The sequence below is a fragment of the Poeciliopsis prolifica genome, unplaced genomic scaffold (genome assembly GCF_027474105.1).
Source record: "Poeciliopsis prolifica strain line A6 unplaced genomic scaffold, Auburn_PproV2 SCAFFOLD089, whole genome shotgun sequence".
Classification (NCBI taxonomy): domain Eukaryota; kingdom Metazoa; phylum Chordata; class Actinopteri; order Cyprinodontiformes; family Poeciliidae; genus Poeciliopsis; species Poeciliopsis prolifica.
Window position 1 is genome coordinate 830,891 of NW_026562464.1, and position 22,712 is coordinate 853,602.

A 22,712-nucleotide genomic window follows, 5' to 3' on the forward strand; every position below is an offset into this window, starting at 1 on the left:
TATAAAGATCTCAACCTATTAAAGATTAATCAGTGTCTGAAATATATTCAGTGTGTTGAAGCTTTGTTTACTTATAAAAAGGAATTTAATGTTATATCATTCTGGCAGGTGTTTGGTTACATGATAGATTTTAACTTCCACTTGTGGCACAAGATATTAAAACACCACGATATCTCATCAAAGTGAAATCTGTCCACACTACACAGTTTCTTCCAGGTTATGATTCTCTGGATACATATTTTGAGCTGATGTTATGAGGCACAGATATGAATGTGTAGTCTTTGAGCTTGGCTCTCTGTGCATATAAATGTTTCAGAGAGCTATTTTGAAGGAAGAATGGCAGCTAATCCAACTAATATCAAACTGGCATTGAAGAAGAGTCTATTTCTTCCAAAAAGTTTGTGTGGAGGCACCAGCAAATCCTGACCCCACTAGGGATAAGGCTGAACAGATACTGGATGGATGGAAGTTTGTGTGGCAGCAGTACTCAGGGAAGAAAGAAACAGTGACCTATTGCACAGGATTTTGATTTTACTGACATTTTGAGGTCAAATCAGAAGCCTGGTGTTGATCTCCTGACCTGTATATGTCGTCCATCTGCTGTGCCGAGGTACGCCACTGTGCGACCATTGACTGGAACCACTGTAATCGACGTGACCAAGGTGTTCTTCAAGTCTTTGTGCCAGTACTCCAGCCTCTGGACAAACTGGGTCACCTGCAGCCGGTACATGCCCTCCTTTCCCTCATGGATTCCTTCGTGGGGGTCACAGTCGTCTGAGGAAGTCTGCAAAGAAGCTATATGGCATTAGACTAATAATCCAACTGAGGAATTGCTTTCTGTTGTGTTTTCCCCCCACACCCCCCAAAAATAAAGAAATAAATCACTAGCAACAAGATGCATTTATCTATTAAAAGGAGAGTCTGAATTGGCATAAAAGGCTGCTGATCACCAGAGATAATTAGAAAACTGCTGAGAAGACGACAGGGATCACATTTCACTGTTCAAACAGAGCCTCTTAAAAACCACTTGCTATATAATATCATGTAGAACTATCTGTTTTCATATCTGACCCAGTGGGGGGAGGGTTAGAAGCCAAACCTGCTAAACCCCCCCCCCCCCCCCCCACCCCGCCTGTTAGCTAGTCTTTCATCAGGCTGAGCTCGTAATGGAGGTCTGGCTATGATAGCACCTCTAGGGCAGGAACATGTTTTGTTGGACAGACTTTCATGCTGTTTTTTATTCCGCTGACTGCTTTCCTCTCCAACTGCCTTCATGTGCTTTTTTCTACTTTCTGAACCTCTAGTTTCTTACAGATTAAGGATAAAGACCCAAATCTCACTTTCTCTCCATTGTTTTGTCTGGAGCTTCTGGATCTTACAGTGAAAGCACAACTTGTGTCCAGGGTTTGATCCTCTGTCCATCCCCCTCTACCCTTCCTGGCCAATCTTGTTTTACTGCCTTTGCTCTTTGCCTGTTTAGTCATGGCATTCTGTGCCCCGGCCTCAGATTTCATTAATTATTAATGACCCAGGGGTTGGCACATCTCTCGAGGCTCTTTGGGTCCTTAACCTGAAGGCTTGACCAAGCCGTAGTTTTCTGCTGTTTACTCAGCTCTGGCGCGTGACCTCTCCACTAGAGCCATAGAGCACAAGTTGAACGATAATGGCAACTCGCTAAAAAGGTTGAGCTGAAGCTGAAAAATCGATCTGGACGTAACAACTCTCTGGTTCAACATGTTCTTGCGTCCGATGAAGTCATAGCACCATTATTTGTGGTTTGTGTGAACCTTGCTCAGTCATTTGTTTAGGCAGACAGGCTTTGAAGATCAAGTGAACAATAAGGTTATAATAAATCTGGAAAGTTCACTTATTCTTTTTGTTCTGTTGACTTCTAGTTCAGGAGATCAAGAATTCCAGAAGGCTTAAGATAAAAACTCAGAGACACAGTCCGACCTGACAGGCACACAATGGTTACATTTTAAAAATGCTAAATATGAACCCAAAAGATAGTTGAAGGAAATTGAAATTTGGCAGAACTTTTGACTGCACTCCTGCTGTACATCTGGGCAGGAAAAGAAAGGCCAGCTTATCTGCCTTGAATTAACTGGGGGAAAAAGGAAAGATGGTTCAAATTGGATAAAAAGTTACAGTCTGTGACTGAAATGCATTAAAAACTGGATGACAGAATGGACACGTATAAACAAAGAAAAGAAAAAAAAACACAAAATGTCTCAAGAAAAGTCAAATGAGTGATTTCTCATTTAAACATGAAGTAGAAGTTGTGCATTTTAGAACATCTTCACAGAGTCAATTTTCTTTCAGGAGGTTTTGTTTAAATCATTTACACTTTTTGGAGAAAGTGGCCAGTAGTTGCTAAACCCAATTCCTCTTAAAACATAGTTGACACCGACACGTCATCACTGCAAAAATGATGTCATGCTGGATGAAACAGCAGGCCCTGGGCTGAATATTTTCAGAGCAAACAAACAGGACGCTTTTGTGTTTGCTGAAGTGGAGCAGTCTGATGTAACTCCTGAGCGGTGAGCCGCATTCCTCTGCCTGTGCTGAGGTATTCCTATGGATCAAGAAGATGAGATTGGACAGCGGAAGGCTGTTTTGACAAGTTCTGTTTGAAGCCGCGCTGCTGTTATCCTGGACTGGTTCTTGGCTCCAAGGCAACCTTTTTTGGAGGCATCCTGGTTCTGGTCACCAGTACCAGTAGAACAGGTTCAACAACACACCAAATAAAAAAAGAAGAATTTCAAAAGTAGTATGTTGGAAAAAAATATGGAAGAGTTTGCCATTAAAAACTGGTGAACAAACAGCATAGCAAAAATGAAAGAAGAAACCAGACAGGTCAAGGATAAAGTAGTCTGGCCGTTGCCTTTCTACACGACGATTCCCATCTCCTTTCAGCGCTGCAGCTGGAATTTGCTCCATTGAGCTCAATTTCTCAGGATCCATCTCATCCTGGCCAATAAGTGAATAGAAGGGAGGAGCTGTGAACCATGATGTTGAATTTCTGTGCTATTTTTGCACTGTGGTTTTAGAGGAAGTGAACAGAGGAAGTTGGCCAGACAGATAAAGCTTGATCTAAATTTCTACCTTGTTAATTGGGCCCAGTAAAAGCAGCTGGAAGCAAATGAATAGAGGTCTTGATAGGTGAGATATGCCAGTTAAACAATGAGCAGGTCCATGTTGAACAAGCTGTTGAACAAGCATGTGGCAGGAATGCATGAATGCTCGACTGTTGTAAAGCAAGGCAATGCTGTAAAAGATGTCGTTCTCTTTTCGCAAAGAGGGAAGGTTGTTCCAATAAGTTTTGTTGTGCAACTGGTGGACCACATACATCACAACCAAATGTTAATGACTGGATAAGATTACATCCAATTGTTTTCCAGTAAGCTGAGACTCTACAGTCTGGATGAAGCAACAAGGAAAAAACAGTATTCCATTCTTTGAACATCTCATGAAGCTATGTGTCCATTTACCATCTGAAAATGGAGTATAACACAAATAGCAAACATATCAAGGGATGGTCGTCCAACTAAATCCACTGGCCAGGCAAGGAGAGTCAACTGAGCTCAGGTGGGAGACTTCTGACTGGAGAACTCTCCATAATGTGGCCCTTCTGGCAGAGAGGCAAGAAGAAAACCATTGTTGATTTTCTACATGTCCCAGGCTATTTTTTGAAGCAGTCTGTAAGCCATGCAACAGTAACCCTGCAGCATATATGTAAGATACTGTACACTTCTTGGCCCCATACTTAACCAGCAGCCATTGTCCCCAAAACAACGGCTCCGCGATTGGATTTCCATGTTGTGAAGCTCCCAAAGCTAGCGGCACTGCTTGGGAGCGTCTAAAGAGAGGTGAAAGGTGATCCCAGTGGCTTAATGTCATTTTCCTCCTCTCCCTGTGGCCCCTGGGCCCTGTGTGAATAAACATACTAATGCCTGAGTGTGAAGCCTTGGACCGGGTTACTCACAAAAGTGCTTTTGAATATACAAACTGCATCTGAGGTGCAAAAATAGTGTAACAGCAGTACCGCTAAAGTACGAAAATACACACCGCGTTGCTGAGGCTTATTAGCTCAGAGTTGGCAGACCTGCGCACATGCTCGGACGCAGTCTGTCTCGCAGGGGTGCTCAGCTGGCTGCCTCTCTGGCAAAACAGACCTTTGACCTCTGGGTTGTTTGTGAAATATTACGCACCAGGCAGCGGAGCGTTTTGGTTGTCGTGTGAAAATGCATTTCTGAGAGATGGCAAAATGCAAAACAAAATGAAAATGAACATGTGCTGGTCAGGGTGGGCATCGGGGACGCTGGAGCGCGCAGCGCAGGCCTCCGTCTGGTCTCTGACACACACGACACTCTGCAACCTGAGTCTGTAGCAGTAATTAACGTGATGTGTTGGCGTGTAGGTGTGTGTACGTGTGTGTGCCCAGAAGCACAGCTGGCTGTGAAAAGGCCGTACACGGTGTCATGTGTTAATGTCAGTTTGCATGTGTGGGCGCTGTGGAGAACCAAGTGTTGGAGAATAAGAAGAGCTGACAGTAAGGTGAGGACAGGGCCATGGAGCTGCCCTGAAGATGTCAACAGAGACAACAGAGACAGGGTGGGCGGTGGAGGGGGCTAGGTCACCTTTGGGGTTATGAGCGGGACTGAGAATCACAAGTACAAAAGATCAATACAAGTAAGGCATTATATGTAATAAATATCAGGCCTTTTCAGACCAGAAAGACATTTTTTAATAAATATGAGCAAACTATATTTTTTGTAGTGTAAATGGCAGACAGAGTTTATTATGTCAGGTATCAAGTATGAAAGTAGTTCCACATGAGCACTTTAGGAACTAGCATGTGGCTTTAGCTTTGACTTCTATAAAAAAGTGACTGTTTTGAATACTCTGGCCTCTCAGTAGCTGTCATATTGTCATAATTTTGTTTTTTCCAAAAAGATAAAATAAATAAAAAAGAATAGGAATGGCCAGGCACCTGACCACTGCCAATTTCTGTCACTGCTATCCAACACAGAACGTTTGAGGAGTGATTGCATTCCAGATAAAGTAGGGACAGTGACAGTCAAGAGTTGTGTGACCCTGAAACCACAAGGTCACAGTTCCTGCTGCAGCCCCCAGGGGTTGGAGGCTGCAGCAGCAACTGTGAGGTCTTTGTTCTGAGCGTGAAAAGTGAGACAAATGCAAAATGTTTACACACACATTTTCATAAACTTGGCAAAGCTTTGCAACAACACTGTTTAAATCCAATGCTGAGTCCAGGTTATCTAACATCTAAGAGTGGTTCAGATATTTATCATACTCAAACAACTGCTACAAAAAAGCTTAAGTTCATTCACATTCAATTTAGCTGCAAAGAGTCTTTTATTCCACAGCATATTCTCCTGAGAGTTCTTGTTAAATTTTATTAAGATTTGTTGTGAAATTCTCAGTAAATGCTCAGCCACTTATGCCTGTGTCTAAGTGTGAAGAAACACAGTGAACCAATCTACCTCTAAAGACAACTGGTGTTATAAATATATCAAAACTTTGCTTTTGTTCTACTTCACAATAATGCACAACTTTGTGTTAGTCAAACACATAAAAGCTGAAAATAAAACAAAACATGCTTGTAGTCGTAATGTGAAAAAATCAGAGAAAGCACAAGACAACGTTTAAGATGCCACTCATCTGCTCCATAGTTTGAAAACCCTTTGATGAAACAAAAAGAAAAAAAGACCCCTAAATTAGATTTTGTACCTTTGGGATTTTCTTAAGCCCTGTAATGTGTCCAGAATCGTCTGGACACATTACTTACAGGATCCTCTCTGTCTTCAGACTTAAACTAAGTCAGCAGCCTGCTGGAGCATCTCTTCAGCCAAAATGCTCTGGAGCCACACATCAGAATGGCCGGTCAACACAGATCAACAGTAAGGTGTTCTGCCAATGAATGCAGTCTTGGCTTTATGCTTCTTGTGAATTACATCTGAAAAATTGTGTCATTTCTTAAATGTTTTTGAAGTACAAGGTGACAGAGATTTTACTGAGCTGGAGAGCGTCGGGAATGACATGGCGATCATTTTTCTAAATTTTTCTAACAAGCCACTTCCTGTACAAGACTGACCAAAACCTGAAATTTTCATGTCCCTTGGGGGAAAAGGATATACTCTTGTTCATGATGCTGAAAATATAATCTCATTGTTTCATGAAAATAGCTCTCTTTCAAAGCCCGTCGAGCTGACTCGGGACTAAATTTTGGCCCGAAGACTTCAACATTCCCCGTTTCTCCTGCCGTCTTTCTTAATTTGTTTTTTTTGTTTGTTACCTTTCCCTCGCCTGCCTGCACACAAAAACATGCACATTCAGTTTTTAGATGAACTGTAGAGGTGTGTGCATCACATCCAGAACAGATGCAAAAGAAGATTGCAAGATTGCAAAAGAAGAAGCATGCAGATAAAATTGTGCGATGTCACAATCCACTTACAAAGTGATCTTGTAACAATCTGGGCTGAAAGGCCGCCACCAACGAAGAAGTCAATATCAAAAAAGCTGAGTTGTGATGTCAAAGACAAGGAAAATAAATTTTTAGAGAAATGTGTTGTATTCTAAAATTGAACTCTTTTGCCATAATGCCCACTGTTGCAGAACAAAGCTAGCAAGATTATGAACACAATATGGGATCATGTGTTATTGTTTTGCTGCATGAGGGACCAGTGTTCTTCACTTCATGGTTTCATAAGGACTGAACAGTATGTAGAAAGACTAAAGCAATATTGCAAGTCATCATCCAGAAAGTTGAAGCTTCGGCTCAAATGGCCCGAATGACCCGAGTCATACAGGAAACCTGTGACAAAGTAGCTTAAGGAGGACAAAGTCAGAGTCAGTTTAGCTGCAGAGCGAACAAGTATCTGAGTGTATAAACTTGATTCAGGCCCTGTCCACACAGAGGCGATTTTAAGTGTGTCTCAAAATGTTTTTGTCGTTAAGGCTGCGCGTCCATGTAAATCTGGTTTCTTGGAAAACCAGAAACGATAATTTTTCAAACGGGGTTCCAGAGTGGATACATTCCAGAACATTTCATGTGTGGCCATGCTAGTCTCGTCGCTTTTAAAGCTATGATGTCAAAGATTCGTCTCTGACACGCCTCACTCTCACAAATAATTTATAAAATGGCTGTTTTTTTTCTGTGTGCCGTTCTCTCGAAGTGTTACGGTGCCACCGATTAGCCCGGCAGACATACACAAAAATGCTTTCTGAATCGCTAGCAAAAATTACGCTGGCTCAGTCAAGAGACAAATTACTATGAGAAGCATGCAGATAAAAATGTTTGACTCAAGTCACATAGTTTAAAAGGAAAGTGAAAGGGAATAATGATTATTATCCTCACTTTTCATAAATAATTTTGATTATCATTACAGAGCCAACGCAGGAAAAAAAGTGAACATGTGTCTTTTTATGCAGTGTATGACTTCAACAGAATGCTTACGGTTGAATGAGCTCAGCGAAGAAACAATCCTCAGCTCCGCTTCCTGGCAGGTTGAGTGATTACTGCGCATCCTCTGCTTCCTTTAAAAGTCTAAAATATCGTCTCTGAGAGCACAGAGGGGATGATTTTTCACCTCCAGTTTGGGAATAATTAGCTGGCCAAAGAAGGAGATTCACAACTTCTGCTCCGGGATGGATCACAGTATATTTTTCCTCCTCCTCACAGAGATAGGGGATTTACGTGATTCAAAACAAGACGAAGGAATTATAGACTACTGAGACTGTCATGGAGGCCAGAGGACAGTCGAAGCTGCTCTCAGGAAGTCCGACTGATTTCACCATTTTCTGAAGGCAAAGGCACATTCTTGGAATGAGCTTTTCGGAACCATTCCTGCAAAAACATATTTTGGTAAAGCTAACTTAGGTTTCAACTTGCAGATCAAAAAGGAATTAGCAGGGTCAACTCCCTAACAGATTTCCTCAAATCACAGTTAAAATACATCTAAAAAAAGAGTTCACAAGAACTAGTTCCAAACTAACACATTCGGGGTAATTTCAGTGGCAGTGTCACAATAGGCAGCTCTTTATGGCGCTAGTCAGTTTAGCATCCGTGCTGCTCTCATGGTAGGTGTTTCATAAAAACCTCAGACATATGAGATACATTACATCATGTAAATCCTGGAGGCCTGCATTTTCCACACTAGACATATGGTGAATGACTCCTGCTGGACTCATTCTGTTCTTCTTGATTTTTATTTGCTTGAATAATGAAGTCTCACTGACATCTGTGACATCTACAGCGAGGGAGCTCCGCCAGGGAGCATCATTGAAGATGCTACTGACTTATTTCTGAGATGGATAAAGAGGAAACGGCATCAAGATTTAACCCAATTTAAAGGTTTAATGATTCAAACTATATCTCAGAGATGAACCTTGATGACATAAGGTCTTTCTATAGGTCTGTGTTTTTCCAGCCTGCTGATTTTTAGCCAAGTTAATTCCTAAAACAATACTTTCATGAACAAAATTTGAAGGTTACAAGTTATATATATATATATATATATATATATATATATATATATATATATATATCTAGATAGCGGCTAAGATATAGACATATATCTATATATATAAGTAGATATATATATCGATATATATAGATATATATATATAGATATTTAAATATACATATCATCTAGATCTATCTATATATATATAAAAATATATATAGATAGATCTAGATGATATGTATATTTATCATCTATATCTATCTATATATATAGATAGATATAGATGATATAGATGTACTTGTCTTGTACATTCTGCAACTTCTTCTCTCATTCCCTGTGCCGTAGCAACTGCCACGCCAGCGTCTGTGCTGCTCGCTTCTCCTCTTAGGTCCACGCTTGTACATTTGTGTGGACCTAAGATGTCATATATATATATATATATATATATATATATATATATATATATATATATATATATATATATATATATATATATATATATATATATATAATAGATCGATTAAATCCAAATATAAATATAGATTTATATATATATCTACATATATAGATAGATAGATATCTTAGCCACTATTTATCTTATACCTGCTAAAATAAATTTGAGGGTTACAGGCTATCTATATATATATTTTTTGTTCATAAAAATATTATTTTATGAGTTAACTTTGCTAGAAATCAGCAGGCTGGAAAAACACAGACCTATGGGGATGTGGAAAACCACCCTTGAAGCCAAATGCAAACCACTTGCACAAGTGTCCATCAAATGTGGCATATACCAAGGAGATGCTCTGTCCCCACTAATCTTCTGCATAGGCCCGAACCCCCTCAGCCAAATTGTCAACAAGACTGGCTACGGATACCGACTCAAAAATGGGGCCAACATCAGTCACCTCCTCTACATGGATGACATCAAGCTGTACGGCAAGAGTGAGCGAGACATCGACTCAGTGATCCACACCACCAGGATCTACAGCACTGACATTGGGATGTCATTCAGACTAGAGAAGTGTGGTCGGCTGGTCACAAAGAGGGCGAAGGTCATCCGCACAGAAGGGGTCTCACTCCCAGAAGGAACAATAGCAGACATAGAGGACAGTTACAAGTATCTAGGTATACCACAAGCAAATGGCAACCTCAATGAGGTCACAAGAAAGGGAGCCACAGCTAAATACCTCCAACGAATAAGGCATGTCCTGAGAAGCCAGCTCAATGGCAAGAACAAAATCCGTGCGATAAACAGCTATGCCCTGCCAGTAATCAGATACCCTGCAGGAATAATTAGCTGGCCAAAGGAGGAGATAAAATCCACAGATATTAAGACTAGAAAACTACTAACCAATGCATGGAGGGTTCCACCCCAAATCCAGCACCCTGAGACTGTACACGAGCCGCAAGGAAGGAGGCAGAGGACTAGTGAGTGTGAGAACCACTGTCCAGGACGAAACATCTAAGATCCATAAATACATCAGGGACAAAGTCTCAACAGACAATGTGCTCAGTGAATGTCTCAGACAACAGGGAACGGAGGTTGAGGTGCCAGAGATACCATCATGGGAGGACAAGCCCCTACATGGGATGTACCACCAGCAAATAACCCAAGTGGCTGATATCAGTAAATCCTACCAATGGCTGGAAAAAGCTGGACTCAAGGACAGCACAGAGGCCCTCATCCTGGCCGCCCAGGAACAGGCCCTAAACACCAGAGCAATAGAGGCCCAGATCTACCACACCAGACAAGACCCAAGGTGTAGGTTGTGCAAGGAGGCCCCTGAGACAGTCCAGCACATAACAGCAGGGTGGAAGATACTGGCAGGGAAAGCGTACATGGAACAACATAACCAAGTGGCAGGCATAGTGTACAGAAACATCTGTGCAGAATATGGACTGGAAACCCCGAGATCAAAGTGGGAAACACCCCCAAAGGTGGTGGAGAACGCCAGAGCTAAGATCCTGTGGGACTTCCAGATCCAGACAGACAGAATGGTAATGGTGAACCAACCAGACATTGTTGTAGTGGATAAACAACAGAGGAAAGCCGTTGTGGTAGATGTAGCAACAGTGACTGCAACATCAGGAAAAAGGAGAAACTGGAGAAATACCAGGGCCTCAGGGAGGAACTGGAGAGGGCCTGGAAGGTGAAGACCACAGTGGTGCCTGTGGTCATCGGGGCCCTCGGGGCAGTCCCCCAAACTGGATCAATGGCTACAACAGATCCCAGGAACAACATCAGACATCTCAGTCCAGAAATGTGCAGCAGTCCTTGGCACAGCCAAGATACTGCAGGACCCTCAAGCTCCCAGGCCTCTGGTAGAGGACCCGAGTTCAGAAGATAAGAACCACCCACGGTGGGAGAGAAGGGAATTTGTTTTTGTATTGATACCAGTTTTAATTTGAGAGAATATGTACTTTAATTTGGATCATAATTAGAAACATAAAAGATAGGAAAAAAGAAAGGCAGGAAAGCAGAAACATTTTTGAAAGAGAAAGAAAGAGGTATGGGTAGAGGATGGATAGAGAGAATATAAGATAATACCATACAAGTCTGTTTCTACACCCACAGAAAGAGAGAAAGAGACAAAACATCAGCATACACAACAACAACGTCACTGAAAAGGACACACCATAAGTTAATAGAAGATGTGTGGAACCCCTGCATAGACTGCAGCCCTTGCATAACTCAAACAGGATATTTATTTGGAGTATTAGTGTCTCTGTGAGGTTTCACTGAGTTGTAGTCGGACAGCTGAGTCGAGCAATCGGTCGTATTTACTGCATCTGCTCTTCCTGCATGTGCTCTTGATTACAGAGACACATGAACATAAACAGAAGGATGACTTAGCTCCAGAGCTGCTTTGGGAACAATTCATAATCATCATTTACTGAACACACACAACTCTATCACTATTAGTGAAAGCCTTTTCCACTGAGAACTGAAGAGGAAAGTAATAACTGCATGGAAGACTGTTGGACTAAAAACAGCAAACTTTTATGCTATTTATGTTAAGAAGACCTGCTTTTATTTTAAAAACACACTCGCCATATTTTAGTTATTCCATCCAATCTGTTTTGTTTTTTTTTTTTTTTGCTAAAATTTCTCCCTCCTACCAGTGAGGGATAATCAAATCCATCCACTGATTCAGACTCTCGGCAGACGCTTCACAGCAAAAGCAGACAAGATGCTACTATCTGTAAGTGTTGATCTGGGAATATATATATATTTATATATATAAATATATACATATTTTATGTGGTGCGTGTTGCGGACAGCCAAACAGCAGGTGGTGAGCAGCGGCTCAGCAGCTGCCGTTAAGGAGTAGCCAGATAACCTCAGGTTGTAAACAGCAACCGTTTGTTCTCCTGAAGTAGGGTGGCTTATCAACTGAGGGTCAACATGGCGTCTGAACCCGCATCCCTATGTCAGAACATATCGCTGTCAGGTACTGTGCGTAGAGCTGATACAAAGAAAGGTTACTATGTCATAAAAAAAGTAATTGTTCTTTTTTTCTTCTGTGCCATTTGAATCCCACCATGACTAAATGGGAGAGGGAGATATTCAAATGAACGTGTGTTTGGACTGTGGGAGGAAGCGGGAGCACCCAGAGAAAATCCACCCACAAACATAGAGAGAATGCAAAATCAAAGAGGAGATGGAACAGGTCTAACAAATGGACCACAGCTGCATTAGTTACACCTAAATGCTCTAGATCAGGGGCGTCAAACTCAATTTCATTTTGGATCAAACCGAGATCATGAATGCTCTTAAAGGGCTGGTTGTGCCTGAATCTATTGCTAAAACCCATAAACAAACTGTTAAAATATCAATAAATTCTTAAAATAATATTCAACATCTCTTCAGTCCCTCCAGGATTTTGTGACTGCTTTTGGGATTTTTAAAAATAATTTGTAAGCATTCACACTTACGTATGAGGGGAAATGTGGCTGTTTATTACTCGCTGTATCAATATGGATTATAAACCAAATAAGGCTGAGTAAGAAACACATACACCTGCAGGTGGGAATAAACATATCAAGGAGCCAACATTTTTCACCATTTTTGCCAAAAACTCAGAAATGAACTCACAATTATGCATTAGTGCAAAAAAGTTGCAGGGATTTGCAGATTTTGAGTGAATTTCTACAAAAATTTGCAGGAAAATGGAGGGACTGATTAATGTAATTTGGCAATAAACAGATAAAAACTGCTTTGATTTGATTGATGAAATAATAATAATGAGTCTGGAAGGCCACATAAAGGCTATCACGGGCCAGATTTGGCCCCCAGGCCTAGAATTTGACACATGTGCTCCAGATCAGATCTGTTATCAGTTGATAACAGAAAACCATCAAATGAGTAAATACTAAACTATGCATTCTCTTATGGGGAAAAAAGTTATCCAAGAACACCTAGCTGCATTTCCATTACAAATGTGCACAAAACTCTGTTGATATTCTACCAATGCAAAAAAACACAAGTTTGCAATTGCAGTGTTTAAAACCCCCCCAAATGTAACTAAAATCTCACATTATAAAAAAATCATGGAGGAGACAGACGTAAACATGAGATGTATTCAGAATTCAGCCCAGAGCTCATCATCCATCAGCCAATCAGAGAAGACATCAGCTTCAATTTTAGTTGTTGATTTTGCAGAAGGATGATAAAACTTTTAGTTACTGTCAACTGTGTGATACTGTGAGTGTGTTGTCAAAGGAATCCAGTGCCTATAAATACAAATATTGCTGTATGCAAACCAGAGTGATGGAAGAAAGTTGTGATAGGGATAACTGGCAGTTGTGTATTATCAGTGAAAGCATGGTAAAATGTACTGCATAATATGAAATAGGAGGAAAAAACAAATGTAGATGGAGGGATGTGATTTGTGTTCACTTATTTATACAGATTTATCTTCCCAAGTGATAGAAAGTAGTAGAACTTATCAAGCACAAACACTCCCACTAACTTTTCCTGTTGTTGTAAGAACCAGACAGAAACTCCAAGCTGCAGAATACTGCGCTGGAATCTGAAATATGGCAAAATGATGTAGTGAAAGAGAATGTCAATCCAATCCAAAGAGAATGTCAATGTCAATCAGAAAATGTCAGTCAGACTTTCACTGATTTCTTTTCAGAAAGTTCAAAAACCAGTTCCAGTCGCTGCACAGCCTAAACCTTATCAAAACATAGTCAAACCAGCATGCTTTTTATTAAAAGCAAATTGTAATAAAGTTTACACATGCTGCAGCAACTTTCAGGTGGCAACTATTTGTGCAACTATATAAAGTCTGCATGATGGAGCAAACAAAGGACAAGTGAACGCTGTCTCCTCTGAGAGCTGACCATGAAAACAACAATGCAGTTTTGTTCTACTTATTTCCCCACTTGGAAAGCTCCTGGAAGCTGGCACAAGCTTCGGTACAGCAGAGCCTTTTCAGGGCACAACCCATAAATTCTCAACTGGATCGGATTGAGAACTCGGACTAGCCTTTGACTGGGCCATTCCAGAACACCCTTCTTGTTGCTTCAGATTGTTCCCTTCTGACAGAAACTATTTATCCTCCAGAAAATTCCTACATTTAGCTGCTTTTATTTACCTTCTATCTTTCCAAGTCTGAACACATGATGCTGCCTTGACTGTGCTTCACAGTGGGGATGGTGAGTATGTGGTGATGTGCAGTGTTTGGTGTCAAATAGCATCTTTTCTGATTACCAAAAATAACTTTCCTCCACTCTATTAAAATGGTCAACCTTGCATTAAAAGTGTCATTATTCACCAAATGATACTTCATGACAAGAGTCATAAACATTCATGAAGACTCCTTCATCCTCATGACAGCTGTTATGTTTATGATAGTGTCATGTCAGACTTATGCACATCCTGTCAAGTAAAGTGTTACTGATACTTTTTACCATGACTAAGATATCTTGCGGTGTCTTTTCCAGCTATTTGTAACAATAAACTTACCTTCAACCATATTGTTTGTTCAAGACAGAATCATCGATACGGAAGATAAGATCAAAGCTTCAGAGACGCTATTTTTGCCGTCTCGGCTAGCGACTTGATAGCATCTATGTTTGTGGTGCATTGTATGCACCACAAACACATGTTATCACATAAGGTGATAACAGCCCTATGTGTGTGTGTGAATACAGACAGACAGAGGTGGGTGCACAGCCCCTTCTGTTTTTCCCCGTTTACCTCCGGTACTTGAGCACACAGTCACTGTGGAGGGATTACTTGTTCAGGGGAATCTGATCGGAGCTCAGAGCTTCCTGTGGAAGGACATTGCCGGCTCTTTTGGGAGTTAATTCTTCACACCTGTCGGAATTTAGGTGGGAAATTATGAGCTTGGTTTACTGAAATGGTATTTTCGAGCAAACAACAGGAATTCTTTGTTTTGGTATTTAATCAGTTCTCCCTTTTCTCTGCAGGTATGCAGCAACATTTGGTCTGGAGACTTTCATTAAATCACGACCGTCCACAAGTCGAGCTTTCTGGGAAAAGCCGGGATGTTTTCTAATCTCCAACAAATTCCTTAACACCAGTTCACTTCAATTTGTACCTTGACACATCCATCCATGATAAATTACAGATCTTGTTTTGGGAATTAAGAAAAATTATTTGTTTCAGAAATTTTCAGAGATTAGTTTTGTTGTCTGTTTTCCCTTAACGAAAAGGCAGCTAAGGCTCAGGAAGACAGACACATCCTTTCTAGTTGCTCCCATTGTGACAAAGTTTAAAGCTAACGCTCATCTAGGGTGAAGTAACCTCCTTCCATGTGTCCAACTTCTTTTAACGCTTGAGTGAAACAGGGAGGAGGAACACTTTTACTCCTGTTTTCCCCTTTTACAGCGACTGCAGCTCTGCTGGGATCATTTGCTGCTTCACCCAACTTTGCGACTATGAGCTTTTTTTTAAAGAGGGACCACTTACGACAAACTCGCTGGACCATGGAGCTATCCAGGGTCGAGGTGAGGCCACCTCGACCCCGAGGTGTATCAGGTCAAGAGGAGAGGAGAGGAGAGGAGAGGAGAGGGGAGGAGAGGAGAGGAGAGGAGAGGAGGAGAGGAGAGGAGAGGAGAGGAGAGAGGAGAGGAGAGGAGAGGAGAGGAGGAGAGGAGAGAGAGGAGAGGAGAGGAGAGGAGAGGAGAGGAGAGGGAGAGGAGGGGGGAGGGGAGGGGAGGGGAGGGGAGGGGAGGGGAGGGAGGGAGGGGAGGGGAGGGGAGGGGAGGGGAGGGGAGAGGGAGAGGAGAGGAGAGGAGAGGAGAGGAGAGGAGAGGAGAGGAGAGGAGAGGAGAGGAGAGGAGAGGAGAGGAGAGGAGAGGAGAGGAGAGGAGAGGAGAGGAGAGGAGAGGAGAGGAGAGGAGAGGAGAGGAGATTGCTTTTGGTACTTCATTTGGAGCATGGGGGCTGACAGATAAGCCTTGTTTCAGTCAAGAGCAGGATATCAGCATGTGATGAAATAGAAGTGTAGGAGGCTGATTAGGAAATAGCTGGAAGGGGTGTGTGTGCATGTGTGTGTGTGAGGGGGGGGTGTCCTCATAAGCACCACGGAGCAAAGCTCTTCCATATTTGACACGAAACAAGTGTATCATGAATGGCTTCAGGCGCTGCTGGCAAGGAGAGCATTTAAGAAATCAAATCAGAGCAAAGAGCTCAGCTGCCTGGCATTCAGGGAGAACTGTCTCATTTGCAACAATGTCAAAACAGAGAAATGGCACCATGATCACCTAAACACTTTGTTTAATTGGGTAGAAAATGTGTTTTTCTTCCCCATCACTAGATAGTGACCACATCAAAAGAATGGACCTGTATCAGGTCCATCCTACTATGTTGACTCAATGTAAAATAATACAGATAAAAAAAGTCTGTTCCTTTCTATGACCAAGTGTGTTACTTGTGGTAGCTCCTTCCATCACAATTCAACCCTGTTTAGCATCATTAGCCTTGTGTGGTCTATCTACATTTATTTTTCAATGTATTATTTGTATGTAGTGTATTATTTATATATCCAGTTCAGACACATTCACACACTGACACACAGACCAGAAAGCAGCTTAGGGTTCCTGCCAAGCAGGAAGAAGCGAGAATCGAACCAACGACCTTCCGTTTGTAAGACGGCCGCTCTGCCAAATAGCTGCTTTTTTGTTAACTGTAAAACTATCAAACAGAAATTCCTAAGACAAATTTGGTTAATGGAAACACGACAATTTCCAAAAACATTTAGAGTTTTTTTTGGCCATATGGAAATAGATCTATGTTGCAAAATTCCAATGGAGGCACGTTTTTTGCATCGCAGCAGTCATATGGTCAACAATCGGATGTTGCTGCTGCTGAAGATGACAAAGAAGAAACTTTTTTTGGGATAATTTGGACAAAATACTTAGTATCAAAAGCCACCACTGAGCCTCATAGTAAAAATGATGAGCAAATATCAAGAAATAAATCTGTAATCAAAATTTCTGAATGATGATGGTTTTATGCGGAGGTGATCAGAATTAATATTTTGGCCCTGGGGCCTTTTTCTACTTTGAGATTTCTGGAACATTGAAATGCTGCCTTCAAAAAAAGGCCCATGGCTGTAATACTATTAAAGGAGTTTTCTAGTTTCCTCAAATTAATAGCAAGCCCTGCACAAAATTTTATATAAAAAAAAATACTAAAAACTCTTTGAGTATTTGTTCCAAATTGAACAAAAGTTTATGTATCATAAACCTTGTAGCAGTGGCCTTGCTTAGAGACAGCTTGCAGGCACTGATGGTTTGCATGTTTGCTCCACTCTTTATCTAGGGAGCACAGGGAGATAAGTTGTGCACACAAAAAGCCCATGTAAAAGGATTTACGCACGCTTCCAGCTACACAACAAAACAAAAAAAACAAATGCCTTAGTCAATTATTAACCCGACAGTGCCGTTGAGCAAATGTGAAATCATGCGGAAAATCGCCAGGAAATGCCTGCAGTCATGAGCGGGCTCACAACAATGGCAGCGCCACAAAAGATGCTCCATCAGTGTTGAAATGCAGCTGTGGGACTCTGTCTGAGTGTGTTCTCTGGCACAGTCAGAGAATTGTGAAATTGGATATTGGGTAAGGTGGGCGTGGAGCAGGATTCATGGTCCGTACGACATCCAGAGGCTGAACGGCCGTGGACCGTGATGTGGCAAACAGCTGGGTGGATGCAGGGAACGCTGCCCTCCACCTGCCTGATCATCAGAGGAATGGAAGCTTCATCAGAACTTTGCAGAATCGTCTGAAGGTGTGAAATTTAAAGTGCAGCTTTCAGAGAGTTTGGCATCAATTTTCACCAGACTTTCAGTCTTTCAGACTGTTTTATGATTTGTCTGCGTATTTGTATTACTGACTAATACAAATACATAAATGTTGGATTTGGGGTCACTTTTTTTCCCTTTTCACTCTTGCAAAGTTAATTTGTTAATTTAACATTTTTATTGTATCTCCAGTCCTATGTGCATAAATAGGACTGGATATCCCACTTCACCAATTTATCTAAATTTCACCAACTGGAATTTAGGTTTTCAGTTTGAATGGAGAGTTTGAATGTATCAAACTCACCAGGCAACATGGGAACAAGTATTTCAAATTTGCTCTCCAAAGGAGTTCTCAAATCAGGGAACTTCAGGGTTTCCCAGGAGACGAGATTTGATTTGGGATCAAAATTACATTTGTTACAATTTCAGCTGCTGTGGTTCTCTTTCACACTGCACTGAGTCAAAATAAACCAACCCTTTGAGTAACCTGTTCCCCCCCTCGCCTGTGGTGGCCCTGCTCCGAGAATCACTGAAGTAAAAGACACAAAAAAGACACTGAGCGCAACTTCCTTTTTCAGGAAATGTAAACAAAAATGGAGTGGCATCAGATTTTAGAGTTTACAGTATTTCTCTTTTGTCTTTGACAAAAGACCACAACACATTTCTCCCACTACAACTACACATATTCATCTTTTTCTTTTATTTGGTTGGATTTACCCAGAATGCCCTGTGCTAGTTGTGGTCTTCTTCATGTATGCATTTGAACCGCACCAGAATTCACTTCAACTGAACAGAGACCTCTGTTTATAGGAGGAACAAAGTTCTCATCAGAGTTTGGTTACGCGTTCACTCCTCCACAAACAAACTGAACTTTCAAGAAAACAAACAAGAGTTTGCTCAAAGTGAACTAAACAGGGCAAGTGTGAATGCAACCTTACAAAAATAATCCAGTTACGTTCCACAGGGAAACAGCTGGGGGTCTATTACAAAGGACAAATAAAAACTATTTTTATTAGTAGAATCAGAATGCATTTGTTGTCATTGTACACACCTTTTTCAGTAACGAGTAATCTGACACATTACTATTTCAAATCCAGTAGTCAGACTACAGTTACTTATCAAAACCACTTTGCATTACTGTTATCTTTTGTAATTTTATTTTATTTCCTCTATCAGTCTTGGGGAGTAACCACCGTTTCTATGCGACAATATCAGCAGCGACCAAAACGTAAACAATGGAGGGAGGAGGGAGATGCACTTTGTTGCTGGAAGAACAGAAACTATTTTGAATTTTGCTAGCCAAGTCTGATTATTATAAGCAGCTTTGGCTTGTTTATTTTCTAAAGTTGCTTGCAGATTTAATGAATCGCGGACTGCAGTTTTTGGACTTGGGAATAAGCAGGGTTGGAGGGGTTAAAATCCTATTTATAGTTTTCCAGACAATACCAGAACACACAAAAACGCGTACAAATTACTAAAGGTTTTTTTTTGTTGTACTGTTGTAACCATTAAACAGTCCCCCCTTCAGTTCAACTATATAAGTGGAGATACGTTGTTGATGTTACCATGATGAAATAACTTGCAATTAAGTTTTGGGAAAGATCGATGTCATTTTCACAGGTGGAGGAGCGTTGTTCTTAGCAGCTGCTGAAAGTAATTGACAAAGTTACTTTTAATGTAACTTCGTTACTTTCCACATCAAGAAATTAGTTATCTAAGTTACTTTTTCAAGAAGAAATCAGTAATCTGATCAGTTACTTTTTCAAAGTACCTATGTCATCACTGATTGTACAGAAGCACAAGGAAATTTCATTGATCATGTGTAAAGTCGAGCATATTAACAGAAGGTAAGATGGAACAAAATATAGTAATAAAAAGGTGTAAGTGTTTCCCACCTGACCCTGAAGGCACACAACCCTGCATGTTTCAGATATTTCTAAAGTTTTTTTAGACAAATAGAACGTCTTATTTGGAATTCAAAGTCTCAGAGTGAAGCTTCCACAGTCAGCAGCTGGGTTTCTCTTCACTGTATATTTGCGCAGATCAAAAGTACAAAAATAAATTTGCTAAATGGGAACACGTCAATTTCTCCACCCATAAAGAAATAAATTTTTTTGCTAAAAAGTTTTTGCGCTGGAACGCGGTAGATTTTGGCCGTATCAAAATAGATGGAAAAACTTTTTTTCCTTATAAAGTCACGTGATCAATTGGATGTTGCTACTGGCAGAAACTATAAAGAAGGCGACAGGAAACGGTAGGAGGATGATGGTTTGTTATGGTTTTTTGGACAATGTCCTGCTGGCTCCACCAGAACTCTCACAGCATCATAGAAAAAGTTGTGTTAAATCTCAGACTACAATTTCCCGAAACTCTGCACATGTATCCACTCCCAAATAGACGGAGCTTGTTGCACCACCTGGATGAGACTTCCGAATTATAGCTGTTTGCATCCGTCACTGCCGTGGATTTTAATGATCAAGCTTATCACATGATGTTAATTTAATTTCTTACTTAATTTAAACACTGCAATAACAAAATTGTGTTTTGTTTTGTTTTTTTAAAACAGCAGAAAAAATTTGCACACATTAATAATCTAAACGCAGCTTGCAATGGTTTGGGTTGCCATGTCACCTGCTGGCGATCATAATCATTGCTGCTTTCTGGTTGGAGATTTTCAAGCATTTGATGCTTACTTCTGTGGATGAGCGCCACAGAGACACTGATTTCATTTTCCAGCAGGACTTGGCACTGGCCGGTGCTGACAAAGGTGCCAAGTGACCATGGTGTTCCTGTGCTTAATTGACCAGTTAATTGGTCTGACCTAAATGTAAGAGTTTTGTTAAGAGGAAGATAAAAGACATCAGAGCAAACAATACAGATGACCCAAAGGCCATTAATAAAGCAGTCTGGGCTTCCTAAACACAGTAGAGAAGAACAGTCCAATCACCTCCTGCCACGCTGCATTGATGCAGTAATTTATGCAAGAGGAGCCATAAACAAAGTCCATATATTGGATCTTCACAGTGGAAAAATAATATTTTGTTCACCAACATTTCATTCAAGATTAGGATTTTGACTCTCACACACAGGTGTTATGTTCCAGGCACATAACGCCATTTTTTAACTCAGTCACGTAACTATCATCTTCACTTTTTATAAAAACTTACTTCTAGTTAAACAAAATTTGACTTTGTCATTTAAAGCCATTAAATTGGGCCTCTGTCTCTTTAAAAACTCCAGTTTTTTTCTGAAACTCCACCCTCAGGAAGTCATCACAACATGGATCCTCTAATAACCCTTTAACAATATTTTTACCAGTGTTACACTGTAACACCTGGTGTTTTTTTAATAGACTGTTGATCAGGGATTTCAAAGACAAACGCTCAATAGTTGGGATCCATCAGTATCTGCTCTGCTCAGCTGGATTTGGTTGACTTCTTGACTTGACGTTGGCTCCTAATTGGATCAAAATATGATCAGTGTACTTTCTCTTAATACGACTGCATTGCAGATAGATTTATTTTGTTAGAAGAAATTAACCAAAACTTTAAAATGGTGTGTCCAGAACGTCATCAGAAACTATTCTGACAACTTATCTCTTTGATTGTACTGACAGCTAATCTGCTGCTTTCTTAAAGCACAAATAAATGCTAAAATTTCAGACCAACGTTTGGCTCTATCCAGGGATACTTTTATAAGACGTACTTTTAAGCAGAACAATCATCTAGGCATTGCAAAACATATCTGAGTTTAGTCAGGTGTGTTTCACAGCATTTTAAAATGGTAAAAGTTGACAACCTAGGAAACTATTTTACTAACAGAGCACCCAGTAGTCTGACTGATGATCCAGCCCAGTATGTCATGCGTTGCTGGAGTCTTTACCTCAACAGCGAGAGTTGGTAAAGTTGTGCCAGAAGCACAACTTTACATGGATCTCTTTATTGAACAAAAGAAAAAATTAGGCACACATTAAAATACTCTTACACTGTAATTTGTCTCTTTTCCCTCACATTAAATAAGTAGCAGCAGTAGTTAAAGAATCTGGATGATACTGATGCTACTCTGCACATCTGGTTCCCGTTCATGAACAACAAATACCTGCTTAGTGATACCATCAGCAGGTTCCAGCATGCGGAGTGCGGAAAGCATGACATCCTGCAGCAGAGCCATCTGAATCAGCTATTGTGAGTCCGCTGGGGGCCCAGTCGCTGCAACCACTCATTATGCCAGTGGAAAACTACAAGACTAGCATGGGAGATCGGGAGAAATCAAAGCGAAGATTTTACAATGTACTGATGGATGGGTTGATGATGTCACATCGCAACACATGTCCAGTCACAGATAAGGATGTTGGAGTGTCTTTAGCTGCAGGGTGATTTGTTCCTATACTATAAATGCCAGTTTTGATGCAGTTAGAGTTACTACAACTGAAATTCATTTAATCATGTTTTCTAATCTGAAGTTTACATACACATCCTTAACATTTGGTGACATTGATCTTTGAACTGTATGTCTTGAGCCGTATGGCTGCTGGAACCCTGACCCATTCCTCCTGACAAATTTCCTCCTGCACAGGTTCTTCCCAGACCTGTGCAGGTGAGAATCTCTGCAGACTTGAGATCAGACCTTTGTTGTGGCCACACCAAAGCATTGACTCCGCTGTCCTGGAGCCACTTTGTGACCACTTTGGCTGTGTCCGTAGGGTCATTGTCTATTTGGAACCTACCTGACCAAACAAGAGCAGTTGAGTCTGGTCTAACTTCAGGCAAAGAGAAAAAAAAAAACAGTGTTTTGTTTTTATTCCTTGCATGTACATTTCAGGTTTTAACTGTATTTAGGGCCATATTAACTAACTGGCATGAATAAATTCTTGAAGGAACATAAACAGTTGCCTGTTTTCTTTTAAAAGCACAGAGAAGAGATAAAAATCAATGCATCTCT

General features: G+C 40.8%; 1 protein-coding gene across 3 annotated transcripts in view; it reads right to left on the reverse strand.

Annotated features, from left to right (window-relative positions):
• met (MET proto-oncogene, receptor tyrosine kinase) overlaps positions 1–22,712 on the reverse strand; it is a 114,567-nt gene that overhangs the window by 80,654 nt on the left and 11,201 nt on the right. For 2 of the 3 annotated variants that reach the window (XM_055022656.1, XM_055022658.1), the window contains exon 3: positions 581–784. The exons of the other annotated variant lie outside the window; for it this stretch is intronic. In XM_055022656.1, coding sequence (XP_054878631.1) covers positions 581–784 — 204 coding nt within the window. The remainder of the gene's footprint in view (positions 1–580; positions 785–22,712) is intronic. 3 annotated transcript variants of the gene reach the window in all.